At 42.0% G+C, this 13,999-nt stretch overlaps 1 protein-coding gene across 1 annotated transcript in view; it reads left to right on the forward strand.

Annotated features, from left to right (window-relative positions):
- CCDC112 (coiled-coil domain containing 112) overlaps positions 1 to 13,999 on the forward strand; it is a 125,671-nt gene that overhangs the window by 71,509 nt on the left and 40,163 nt on the right. Inside the window, exon 3 of the mRNA XM_043920799.1 lies at positions 11,463 to 11,523. Coding sequence (XP_043776734.1) covers positions 11,463 to 11,523 — 61 coding nt within the window. The remainder of the gene's footprint in view (positions 1 to 11,462; positions 11,524 to 13,999) is intronic.

Raw genomic sequence — 13,999 nt, forward strand, 5'->3', positions numbered from 1 at the left:
AGCTCAGGTGAGTTCAGTATACAGCTGTATATTGATGAATATACATGTCAGAATATACATGTATGAGTGGGCAGGTTTAACTCAGATGACCATTATATCTGCTACTGCGGGCAAGAATTCCTTAGAAGAAATGGAGTAGCCATCATAGTCAACAAAAGAGTCCAAAATGCAGTACATGGGTACAGTCTCAAAAGTGACAGAATGATCTCTGTTCGTTTCCAAGGCAAATGATTCAATATCACAGTAATCCAAGTCTATGCCCCAAGCAGTAATGCTGAAGAAGCTGAAGTTGAATGGCTCTATGAAGACCTACAAGACCTTCTAGAACTAACACCCCAAAAAGATGTCCTTGTCATTATAGGGGAATGGAATACAAAAGTAGGAAGTCAAGAGATACTTGGAGTAACAGGCAAATTTGGCCTTAGAGTGCAAAAGGAAGCAGGGCAAAGGCTAACAGAGCTTTTCCAAGAGAACGCACTGGTCATAGCAAACACCCTCTTCCAACAACACAAGAGAAGACTACACATGGACATCCCCAGATGGTCAACACTGAAATCAGATTGATTGTATACTTTGCAGTCAAAGATGGAGATGCTCTATAGAGTCAGCAAAAACAAGGCCAGGGGTTGACTGTGGCTCAGATCATGAACTCCGTATTGCCAAATTCAGACTTAAATTGAAGAAAGTAGGGAAAACCACTAGACCATTCAGGCATGACCTAAATCAAATCCCTTATGATTATACAGTGGAAGTGACAAACAGATTCAAGAGATTAGATCGGATAGACAGAGTGCCTGAAGAACTATGGACAGAGGTTCATGACATTGTACAGGACACAGTGATCAAGACCATCCCCAAGACAAAGAAATGCAAAAAGGCAAAATGGTTGTCTGAGGAAGCCTTACAAATAGCTGAGAAGAGAAGCAAAAGGCAAAGGAGAAAAGGAAAGATATACATGTTTGAATGCAGTTTCACAGAATAGCAAGAAAAGATAAGAAAGTCTTCCTCAGTGATCAATGCAAAGAAATAGAGGAAAACAATAGAATGGAAAAGACTAGACATCTCCGCAAGAAAATTAGTGATACTAAGGGAACATTTCATGCAAAGATGGTCAATAAAGGACAGAAATGGTATGGACCTAACAGAAGCAGAAGATATTAAGAAGAGGTGGCCAGAATACACAGAAGAACTATACAAAAAAGATCTTTATGACCCAGATATCCACGATGGTGTGATCACTCACCTAGAAGCAGATATCCTGGAATGTGAAGTCAAGTGTGCCTTAGAAACAATCACTACGAACAAAGCTAGTGGATGTGATGGAATTTCAGTTGAGATATTTCAAATCCTGAAAGATGATGCTGTGAAAGTGCTGCACTCAATATGCCAGCAAATTTGGAAAACTCAGCAGTGGCCGCAGGACTGGAAAAGGTCAGTTTTCATTCCAGTCTCAAAGAAAGGCAATGCCAAAGAATGCTCAAACTACCACACAGTTGTACTCATCTCACACGCTAGTAACGTAATGCTCAAAATTCTCCAAGCCAGGCTTCAACAGTACGTGAACCGTGAACTTCCAGATGTTCAAGCTGGATTTAGAAAAGGCAGAGGAACCAGAGATCAAATTGCCAACATCTGCTGGATCATCAAAAAAGCAAGAGAGTTCCAGAAAAACATCTATTTCTGCTTTATTGACTATGCCAAAGCCTTTGCCTGTGTGGACCATGACAAACTGTAGAAAATTCTTCAAGAGATGGGAATACCAGGCCACCTTTCCTGTCTCCTGAGAAATCTGTGTGCAGGTCAAGAAGTAACAGTTAGAACTGGACATGAAACAACAGACTGGTTCCATATAGGGAAAGGAGTACGTCAAGGTTGTATGTTGTCACCCTGCTTATTTAACTTACATGCAGAGTACATCATGAGAAACGCTGGACTGGAGGAAGCACAAGCTGGAATCAGGATTGCCAGGAGAAAAATCAATAACCTCAGATATGCAGATGACACCACCCTTATGGCAGAAAGTGAAGAAGAACTAAAGAGCCTCTTGATGAAAGTGAAAGAGGAGAGTGAAAAAGTTGGCTTAAAGCTCAACATTCAGGAAACTTAAGATCATGGCATCTGGTCCCAACACTTCATGGCAAATAGATGGGGAAACAGTAGAAACAGTGGCTGACTTTATTTTTCTGGGCTCCAAAATCACTGCAGATGGTGACTGCAGCCATGAAATTAAGACACTTGCTCCTTGGAAGAAAAGCTATGACCAACCTAGACAGCATATTAAAAAGCAGAGACATTACTTTGTCCACAAAGGTCTGTCTAGTCAAAGCTATGGTTTTTCCAGTAGTCATATGTCAATGTGAGAGTTGGACTATAAAGAAAACTGACTGCTGAAGAATTGATGCTTTTGAACTATGGTGTTGGAGAAGACTTTTGAGAGTCTCTTGGACTGAAAGGAGATCCAACCAGCCCGTACTAAAGGAAATAAGTCCTGAATATTCATTGAAAGGACTGATGCTGAAGCTGAAACTCCATTACTTTGGCCACCTGATGTGAAGAACTGACTCATTGGAAAGGACCCTGATTCTGGGAAAGATTGAAGGCAGGAGGAGAAAGGGACATCAGAGGATGAGTTGGTTCGGTGGCATCCCCGACGTGATGGACATGAGTTTGAGCAGGATCCAGGAGTTGTTGATGGACAGGGAATCCTGGCGTGCTGCAGTCCATGGGGTGGCAGATAGTCAGACACGACGGAGCGACTGAACTGAACTGACATGAGTGAGCCTCTGTGCCATGCCTGTGCCCGGCAGCTGCTGCCCAGCTCAGGCCACACACTTGTGGAGAGAGGGCTTCTTCACTCCTCCTTGGGGCAGCAAAGGTGTTGTACATGAGGACATAACCAAAAGCCGTCTGGTTTTTAGTAAACATGGAAAAGCAGACTGTTACAAGAGACATGTGGCATTTTAACTGACTCTCCAAGCCTCAGTTTCCTCACCTGTAAAATGGGAATGACGGCAGTGACCTCATAGGGTTGTTGTGAGGACTGAGTAACGAGGAACATGCAAAGCACTCTGCCCAGTGTTTGGCCCACAATCAGTGTAAGTGCCGCTATTATCATTAAGTACATGCTGTTCTGTTTCTATCTCCCATCTCTTTATGTGGGACAGTGCCTCTCCCAGCTGGACAGGAAGTGGTTGGAAAGTATCCTATGTTTTTAAACTCCTATATCCCTACTACACCTAGCGTGGTGTCTGGCATATCATGGATTCTCAACAAAGACTTGTCGGTTGAGTCATAAATATGGCAGCTGAGATCACGAACTCCTTTCTTCTGAAATCAGTGAAATTGTGTCACCTCGGCTGACCTCGTTTCTGTTTGTTCTTTATATATAGAACACTATGTTTCCTTCTAAGCACTTTTTGATTTTTTTTCAGAAAGAAAAGTTTCTCCTATTTGACCTTTTGGTCTACCTACATAAAAATGTAAAGGAAAAGAAGGGATTAAAAATCAACTTCCTCTGTGTTTTTTAAATGTACTTTTGAGTCAACTCAGTAAGAGCTTATATTTTCTGCTCTTAAACTATAGGATGTTGGAAGAATCCTTTGTTTTCATTTTGCTTTATATTCTTGTCTTATAAAAAGACGAGAAAAATATGTTCCTGAGTCTTACAGAGACTGTCTTGTTTTTATAAGATTAGAGAGGAAAACATCAAGAAAGATCAACTGCATAAAATGTGTTCAGTAATAGGGACATGAAGAGAAGAGGATTACATTCATTCTCTTCCATCGTTGGGTGGATTTTAAGTTAAAAACATATCTGATATAAGGTTAGGTTTGTAACTTATGAGGTGGAAAAATAATGACTTCATTAAGTTTTTAAAAATTTGTTGTTGTTCAGTCGCTAAGTCATATCAGACTGTTTGTGACCCCATGGCCTGCAGCATGCCAGGCTTCCCTGTAATTTTAAGAATCACAAAGTAAATACTGTAGTTAATATTAGATAGCAAAGGAGTTTTCTTACTTAACGTATGCTTTAAAAACAAATAGGAGTAAAGTGATAGAGTTACTCCAGAATACAGTTTGGTAGTCTTTACTACTAAACATGTGCTTATCATATGACCCAGCAATTGCCCTTTGGGGGATTTATCCCAGAGAAATGAAAGTGTATGTTTACGTAAAACTTGTACACAAATAGTCACTGCAGCTGTATTCATTATAACCCCAAACTGGAAGCAACCCAGCTGTCCCTCAGTGCCTAAGAGGTTAAGCAAACTGGGGTCCATCCATTCTCAGCAATAAAAAGATGAACTATTAATATACACAATAGGAGTTATGCTGAGTTAAAGAGCCAATCTCAAAATATATGGTATTACATACTGTATGACTCCATTTGTGTAACCTTCTTGAAGTAGCAACATATAGCACTATGGAGAGCAGATTAGTGGTTGCCACGGTTTAAGCAGAGAGGGCATAGCTATAAAAGAGTAGCAGGAGGCAGCCTGGTGTTGACACAGTTCTGTGTCTTGATTGTGGTGGTGGTTACATTCATCTACATGTGGGATAAAATTGCATAGAGCTGAACACAAACACACACACACACATAAGGGTGTATGATGCTGGTGCAACTGAATGAGCTCTGTGTGTTCCAGCGCCGTCAGACTCCAGGTGTTGGTATGGAACTAGCTATGCAGGTGATACGGTTAGAATAAACTGGATGATGGGTATTTGAAGCCTCCCCATGTATTTAACCCAGGTATGTTTATTAATCTCTTAAAAATCCAGGAGAGTTCCCCAACATGCTTATCCATATATTTAGAGAAATAAAGCATAAAATGTCTCACTCTATGTATAGTCTATGCTACCGAATTTCTTTTATCCCAGAAAATCTTTATTCTCCACTATTCTCTGTATTTCTTTCCCATTTATTTGATCCTCACAATAATCAGAGGGATATGTAGGGGTAAAAACAGAAGTATAAAAATCTTGTGTGTATGCTCAGTTGTGTCCGACTCTTTGCGAACCGATGGACTATAGCCCACCAGGCTCCTCTGTTCATGGAATTTTTCAAGCAAGAACACTGGAAGGGGTTGCCATTTCCTCCTCCGGGGGATCTTCCCGACCCAGGATCAAACCTGTGTCTCCTGCATTGGCAGGCAGGTTCTTGACCATTGAGCCACCTGGGAAGTCCGGAGAGCTCTTTGTTGTTGTTGTTCAGTTGCTCAGTTAAGTCCGACTCTTCGCGGCTCCATGGACTGCTGCACGCCAGGCTTCCCTATCCTTCACTATCTCTCAGAACTTGCTCAGATTCATGTCCATTGAGTTAGTGATGCCATACAACTCATCCTCTATCGTCCCCTTCTCCTCCTGCCTTCAATCTTTCCCAGCATCAGGGTCTTTTCTAATGAGTCAGCCCTTCGTATCAGGTGGCCAAAGTATTGGAGCTTTAACATCAGTCCTTCTAGTGAATATTCAGGATTGATTTCCTTTAGGGTTGACTGGTTGGATCTTGCAGTCCAAGAGACTCTCAAGAGTCTTCTTTAACACCACAGCTCAAAAGCATTAATTCTTTGGCATTCAGCCTTCTTTATGGCCCAACTCTCACATCCATACATGACTACTGGAAAAGCCATAGCTTTGACTAGATGGACCTTAGTGGGCAAAGTAATGTCTCTGCTTTTTAATATGCTGTCTAGGTTGGTCATAGCTTTCCTTCTAAGGAGCAAGCGTCTTTTAATTTAATGGCTGCAGTCACCATCCACAGTGATTTTGGGAGCCCAAGAAAATAAAGTCTGTCACTATTTCCATTGTTTCCCCATCTATCTGCCGTGAAGTGATGGGACCAGATGCCATGATCTTAGTTTTTTGAATGTTGAGCTTTAAGCCAGCTTTTTCACTCTCCTCTTTCACCTTCATCAAGAGGCTCTTTAGTTCCTCTCCGCTTTCTGCCATAAGGGTGGTGTCATCTGCATATCTGAGGTTATTGATATTTCTCCCGGCAGTCTTGATGCTAGCTTGTGCTTCATCCAGCCTGGCATTTCACATGATGTACTCTGCATGTAAGTTAAATAAGCAGGGTGACAGTATACAGCCTTGACATATTTCTTTCCCAATTTTGAACCATTGTTCCATGTGACTGCTAATATTACAGTTCTTCTGTGAACTGCCAAGATGTTCACAGATACCCAGGCACAAGTGCCCCCAGTAGCCCAGAGACTGCAGGTATCCCTCAAATATCACATCCAAAGGACACAGAAGTGTGTAGTGACTTGGCAGGTCCTCCAAAGCACTGTGCTGGTATAAGCATTGTGCTGTTTGGTTCATTACATTCCCCGAGATGTTGTTCTCTGACAGTCCTGTGAGGTAGGCCTCTTAGAAAGAATCCAGATAACCTGTAAAACTTGCTGATGGAGTCTGTAGATGGCTGAGCTCAGGGCGAGTCCTGGTCATGCCACACTTGAGCTGACTCTGTGCTCAGTGCCCAGAGTCACGCTGTGTGGGTGTGACCTTCAGCTCTAGGGTACGCGCTATGCCCTCTACACCACCTGTCTGTGCCACAGTTCATCTGTGGTATAATCAGAGTGCTTTGAAGATCAAGTAAGTTAATACAAGTAAGTCATCTAGATCAGGGGCCATCACGCTGTGTCCTATGGACCTCATCCAGCCCCACCCCTGTTTGGGAAAATTCAGTGTCGCTGGAACACAGCCGTACCCGTTCCTTCCCTGTTACCTCTGGCTGCCTTCCCACTGCAACAGCAGAATTGTGCTCTGCGTGCAACGAGACCATCTGGCCCACAAACTGAGAATGTTTTCTGTCTGGTCCTTTACAAAAGTTTGCCAACACCTGAGTTGGATGAATGCTTGGCGAAAACTCAGTGTTCAAGAAGTGGTGACTGTCGTCGTCACTGTTCCTGTTAAAGTTGACACACGGGTCTTAGAGCACAGTCTCGCCCCATCCACTGAGGGCCTAGTGCAGTTCAGACTTCAAGTAGTTTATCCTTCAGTTGTCATTCTGAAGCCTCACACTAAGGAAACCCATACAGTTGGCCATGTTTTAGGCCTCCGTTACAGGCCAGTGTCATGAGGGCCGTAACCTGATGGAACTGGTTCCTACTTTCAGAGGAAACTGCAGTCACTCTGATTAATTGAGTATAGCTGACCTGTCAAAAATCCCTGGGTCCTGGCAGAGCTGCAGCATGGCTTTTCCAGGTCAGACAAACAAAATGTGTTTGCTAGGAAAGCAAGAGGCAGTGGACTGCTTTTCTCCTATCCTAGATCACGATGGTCATGTCGTCTGGGGATGGGAAAGGTTATCACCTAGAAGGCCCTGCTATTTCTGGAGGTCAAGTCTAAAGATAAGGAGAAAGAGAAACTCATCCAGATTTGCCAAAAACAGAAAATAAAAATAACAGCCCTTTCACTGACCCGGGAGAACTCCTGGATGAATTGGTATCAGTCCAAAGCTAACATAGATCCATTTGTCACACAGCATGCTGCTCCATCTGTGAAGACACAGACCAGATTATGTCCTTCCTTTGACTAAAATCTTTCACCAACTTCTCATTTTAACCTAAAATCAGAATTCTGCGACCTGCCCTGCTACTTCTCTGACCTCAATTTGCCACCCTCCTCCCGCCTGCTCACTGGGATCCGTGGCATCAGCCTCCTTTCCTCCCGGCAGGTGCCAGGCTGTCCTGCCCGAGCTGTGTGTGCCGCTCCTCTCGCCCTTCCGCCTGCCTGGCACGCCGTGTCCCCGCATCTCCACGGGGCTGCCGCGTCCCGCTCGTGTGGCGGATCTCAGCTCAGACGGCACTTCCCCAACCCGTTTTCTCTCACGATCTCCCACTCACGTCCTCCATTACATCTTCCTCTTCCATTCTGTGCAGAGCCCTCACTACTGACTGAAATTATCTTATTTGCTTATTTGATAAGCATCTTCCTCCATGAGTACATGAACTATGTGAGACCCTAGAATTTCCCTGGTCCATGACTGGTCCTTAATAAGTAGTTGTTTGATGAAGAATCAATGACTCAGCAAGGTTTTTACCTCACAATTTACCAAAAGTCTGAGGTAAAGAACGGTAAAAAATAAAAAATAAGAACTTTCTAGGGAAAATTAATTTGGGTCAAAGAGCAAGGTGTCATTGGAGTGTTGTTAGTATAACGTGGCAGAGACTGTGTCAGGCGGAGCTCTCCTGGATGTGCTCCCAAAAGAAGATCTTCGGATAGGCGCATCCTGTCTCCTGCCGCTTAGGCTGGACTTCCCTACCCGAAAAGTCTATGGAAGTGTGTGGTTTTTTTTTTTTTTTTTTTTATGGAAGTGTGTTTTAACTAGCAATTCCATTCCTCCTTGTTACTCTTCATCAAAGTGCCATTAAGGCCAGCAGACAAATGAAATTTCCCTCAGTGCCGAGTTCACCAAAATGTCTGCAGGTAATTTTTTCCTTTCAGGTAGTTTTTCCTCTAGCAGCGTGGTCAAAAGGTCAATCAAGTCCCTCTTTCAGAAGAGAACAAAAATCACTTATAAACTCTTTTGAACTTTTGGTTAATGGTTCCATTTCCAGTTAAAAAAAAAAAAGTGAAACGTTATTAACGTATAAAAGCCCATTAAGGAAAATCATGTTGTATGTGAGAGTGTGTGCTCATTCCCTGTCATGTTTGACTCTGACCCCGTGGACTGTAGGCTCCTCCGTCCATGGAGTTTTCCTGGCAAGAATACTGGAGTGTGTTGCCATTTCCTACTCCAGAGGATCGTCCTGACCCAGGTATCAAACCCACATCTCTTACATCTCCTACATTGACAGGCAGATTCTTTACCACTATGCCATTTATGAAGCTACATATGCGAGAGTAGTTCTCTCATATTTTCACAAAAACTAAAACTGGATTTGTCATATGGAAGAAATGATGTCATTAACTCTTGGAAAGACCTCAACCATAAGTTCTTTTGCACTATTACCAAAATTCGACGAATATTCTACACAGAATGTGAGATCTAAACAGCCCCTTAAATTATCTATACTGGCAAACTAAGACTACCATGAAAGCAGGCATCTGTTCTTCAGGAATGTCTCTTAGGAACAAACATGTCTAATGCAATTGTCAATAGTACATGGATATTTTCATTGAAAATGTATTTAAATCTGCATACAAGGTAAAATGTGCACACTTCATACATGTGAAAAGTTCTAGATAAGCTTTAGAAATCAAAAACAGGGAAGAGTTTAAAGTAATTTAATGAAAAGAAAAACTACATGTAATATTCTGTATATTTAGATGAAAGAAGCTTAGCCTAATACAGATCTTATTTTCTAGCCCAGATACTATTTCTCCAGTTGTGTGGCAAAAAGCTTACTGGTTCTGAAGAAGGAATTCATAGGGCCTGGACTCCATCTCAGGCCTGTCTGTGCTGATCGTGTGCGGCCACCTCTCCAGTGGACTCTGAACTCTGTGCTTAACGCCTGTGGGAATGACAATGGAAGGATAAGACCCCCCCCCGGGCAGGGGAATCTTAAAGAAGAGAAAACAGACACTAATCACCCCTGCCTCCGGACACTATCTATCAGAATGTAAGCACAGGCTTATCGGTTATTAACTATTTGGAATGTAACTGCGGGCTTATTGATTATTGACTGTTTGAACACATAACACGTGAATGATGGGGTTATTGTAGTTGTATTTACCCTTCCTTTGTTTATGTAAGTCTCAAGGGAATTGGGATAGTGGGTTTGGACACATACACATGGGGTATAAAAGATTTTCACAAATGCTGGACGGGGTCCTTGGCTAAGAGGAGACTCTGCCTTGGGCCCGCCGGTGTAATAAACTGCACTTCACTATCTGCATTGTCCTTCTGAGTGAGTCTGTTTCCTGGAAAGTGTGGCTATAACAGTTCACTCACCATTCATTCATTCACTCAACAGTGACTTATTAAGTTCCTACTATGTACCAGGTGAGATTCTAGAATAAAACTTATATACTAGTGAAGGGAAACAGACAATTATAAAAAAAAAAAAAAAAAAACTCACAGAACTTACATACTAGACAATTATAAAAAAAAAAAATAAATTCAATTCCATATTTAAATCCAGAAGTTTTAAATGTCAAGCAAATGATCTGAAAATGTTATAGTCTTGACCAAGCTTTAATATTCTTCATGTAAATTATGGAATGTTGGTCTGAACAGACTTAAGAAATATTAACTCTAGCAAGAATTCTGAATTTCTAATAGACACAGGTTCGAGTGAGAATTTTAAAGTGGGACAGATGAGAAGCGTGTCTTCTAGTAGGATTTTATTTTTAATGAACTGAAAGAGGATTGGCCCCTGATTTTACTGAAGCAAATTAAATATTGGGCATTTGCTCTAATCATGTAACAAAATGTATTTTCTAAATGAAGTTTATAAAATAAAAAAAGCTTTTCATCTAATTTGGTGGCTTAGAAAAGCCAGTCTTTCCTGGAACCACACATTTTGCTTTCTCCACAGAGTGCTCCTCTGAGAAAGGTTTAAAGGGAAGCACGTGTGTGTGGGAAAACAGGGCCTGGGGCTCTGGGGCTCTTGCTGGGCTCTGCCAGGGTGCAGACAGCTCTACAACCTTATTTAAACCATCACCTAATTTAAACCTTACAAACAACCCACCCAGACACGCAAAGAAAATGACTGGAAGCAGAGAGTTAAGTAATTTGCCCCTGGTTTGCACAGCTAGTGGGTCAATGGGAGAATCTAGGTTTGAATTTAGGTCTGACTCAAGAGTCCACCCTGGAGGAGGGCACAGCAATCCACTCCAGTGTTCTTGCCTGGAAAATCCCATGGATAGAGGAGCCTGGTGGGCTACAGTCCATAGGGCCCCACAGAGTTGGCCATGACTGAAGCGACTTAGCATGCACGCATGTAAGCGAGTCCATAAACCCTCAACTACTTCACTGGGACCTCTCTCAGTTGAGAAATATCTGGTGAACTTGAATTTCAATTGAGACAACATTATGGGCCATTTGACTATTTCCCTAAAGTGAACTGCTCAAGTGCCCTGGATAAACTTCTGGCATTTGACAGGCTTGTTTTAACAATGCTGGTCAAAGATATTTTGTCCCAGTGCTTTTGTTTTTCACTGTGGATCTTCACTGTGGGTTTTGCCTTAAATTTTTTATTCTTACTTTAAGTTTGTTAATAAACCTTATCAAAAGGAAATTCATGACATAGTTAAATGCTAAGAGACCAGGGGACAAACTTAGGGCTGGAAATAGTGACCTGGTTTCTCTAGATATTACAGTAAAATTACTGATTTTTAGGCCACTGTTTATTTTTGTACCAGAAGTGTTTGACTAAATTAGGTTACAGCCTGTAGGCCCTTCACCTGTCTCTCACATAAATAAAATTTCCCAAGAGTGGCCTCTCAGCCCTGCTCATTGGATGACTGACAGAAAAACATTTGAGCTAGTAAAAATTACCTTTTTTTTGTTTGTTTCAGGAGAAACTCGGTTCCCTCAAATGAGTGTGGGTGTGATATAAAGATCTGCTCAAAGCCAAAGGTAAGTGATAAAATGTCTCTGAAAGGATCCTTCTATGCCTCAGACTCTTTGATTATAGGATATGGAATTGAAATTAATGAGACATGTTTCACATAAATGAGCAGATCTAAGATTAGAAGTATATCATGATTTAAAGACAACTCCAAATTTATTTTTAGGCTACATGAATCTTTCAAGGTTCCAGAGTTAAAAAAAAAACACATACTCTGGTTAGTTTAAGCAAAAAAAAAAATTTTTTTTTATTAAAGGTTTTAAGTAGTTCTCAGAATCTTAGTGAGGACAAGAGAATCAACCATGGATGCTCTGTGGATGCTCTGAGACCAGGAGCTACACGCAAGTTACCTAGGAGGATGGCTCTAGAAGATACCCCACTATCCCTGTCTCTCTAAGTCCAGACAGCCCATCTTCCACCCCCAGTGCTAGAAACTAAAGGCTACTGCTAGGGCCTCTGGCCACGGTCTCTAGAAGGTGCTGCTTCTCCGTCTACCTGTCAGGATGGATTCTGTAAGGTACCGTGCTCACTTCCCCGAGTTCTCGGTCAGGTGGGTCTGATTGGCAGAATCTGGACCCTACATCCTCAAATCTAAGGTGCCAAAAGAGTTTATGACTTCTCGGGAGAGCAGACTCTTAAATTAGTACATTCTCCAAATACAGAATGAGCCCAAAGGTAATGAGTAGCCACATAGCATGACAAATGCCCCCTTCAGTGAAGCAGTATGACCTCAGCTTCCCCTCCATGCCTGGGGAGACTGAGTCATGCCTTGCCAGGGTAGTTAATGCTCCACGGGGCCGACTCATGACCAGTGGGAAAATGAGGAGTGGGGAAGAGCTAACACATAAATTCCTTCCTTTTCCCGTCCCCTGATTGGCTGCCTTGAGATGCAGTAGCTTATCTGGTCTTACTGAACACATCCCATGAGATGGAGCTTTAACTCTACATGTTACCAGCCACAGGCATACTCCAGCCTCCCTCACTACATGTCTCCTCACTGTTGCTTTCCTGATGGCATCTCCTTAGAAAGCGGCAGCTCATCAGCTTTTCCTGTAGGCTTCTTACAACCCAGACTACAGGAGCATCTCTTGCAGATGCAGTACATTCTCACTAGAGTCAATTGTTTTTTCTCGATAACTGGTAATAGCAGCTTGTGCTGACTTGTAAACCTGTGTTTCCTTTAACTGTCACTCATTTTGAAACTTTTCTATTATCTCTATTTTTTTCTCATGTGCAAAAAAAAAGGGAATTATTCACTGGGTAGGGTTGGGCTGTGAGAGCGGCAGCGGACGAATTAACTGGCTTCTAGTTAACTGGCTTCTAGTTAACTGCCCTCTAGTTAACTGCCCTCTAGTTCCCTAAATGAGCCTTTGTGTCTCATTTCTCTGTGCCCTCTCTCAGATTATTTTCTCTTCTAAAAAGTTGTTTGCCCTTTCTTTGTCCTTGAAAACCGACCTTGGCTGTCTCCTCTTTAAGAAAACTGTCTTGAGGACCTCTGATCCCAAATCTAATTTACACTGGGCTGGGTGTTCCCATGATATACTGTATGTCGTATTTATGTGGGCCATGCTGGACGTCACTCGTTGGTTTTCCTTGAAAATCTGTCTTCCCTAAAGGGTCGTAAGCGTTTTAGGGGCAAGGACATGTCTCATTTGGCATTGTAGCCCCAGCTTGAATCAGTGTAACTGGCACTTAATGATTAGTCAATAAAACAGCTGCTGAATATGTGGTTAATACTTATGGGATGACTCATGGAATAATTCCATTCATGATCCCTGTGCCATGCTGTGGCAGTGCTTGGGAAAGCCCCCATCCAAGCCCTTTCCTGGCTGGAAGAGCTGCTCCACCCTTGCACCCAGCTAAGAGGTGGTAATTGCACTGCAGTGTCCTACTTGACAAACCCCAGTAATTTCCCCAGGAAGGAAGAAAGCTCTATGAAAGGATCTAGTGTCATATCTGTGCTTGATTCCTGAGTGAGTGAATGAGGGTGATAAAAAAATATAAGTGTAAATTCACCTAGGATTAGCTTCATAAATGACCAGTGGTTTTGTTATCCACATACCACTTGGCCAGTGGACAAAAATAGTTGTTAAAAAAAAGACACTTAATTGCTCTCGTATTTGGTAACTCTGTCTAAAGTTAGTCCTCATTTTGTATATGTGTCCAAATAGGTTCTAATTTTCTGTTTAGAAGAAGTGGGAAACAGGAAGATGGACAGGGCCACAAAATGCAGGGTTTGTAGGTCATTTAAGGAGTCTTGTCACACACAATAGGGAATAATAGATTACCAAAGACGAACAAGATTATTGGTAAACATTAACTTGTTAACTTCAAAGTTACAAGTCTCTAATCTTTTGGTTTACATTCTGAAATAAGTAGTTGAGTTTTTTAACTGTTTATATCATATAGAAATTAGTAGTATTAAAAACTATTCTAACAGTTTTCACTAAAAAGACCTCTTAGGTTTAGTATAAAATGTGGGAA

Source organism: Cervus elaphus, chromosome 12 (genome assembly GCF_910594005.1).
Source record: "Cervus elaphus chromosome 12, mCerEla1.1, whole genome shotgun sequence".
Lineage (NCBI taxonomy): Eukaryota > Metazoa > Chordata > Mammalia > Artiodactyla > Cervidae > Cervus > Cervus elaphus.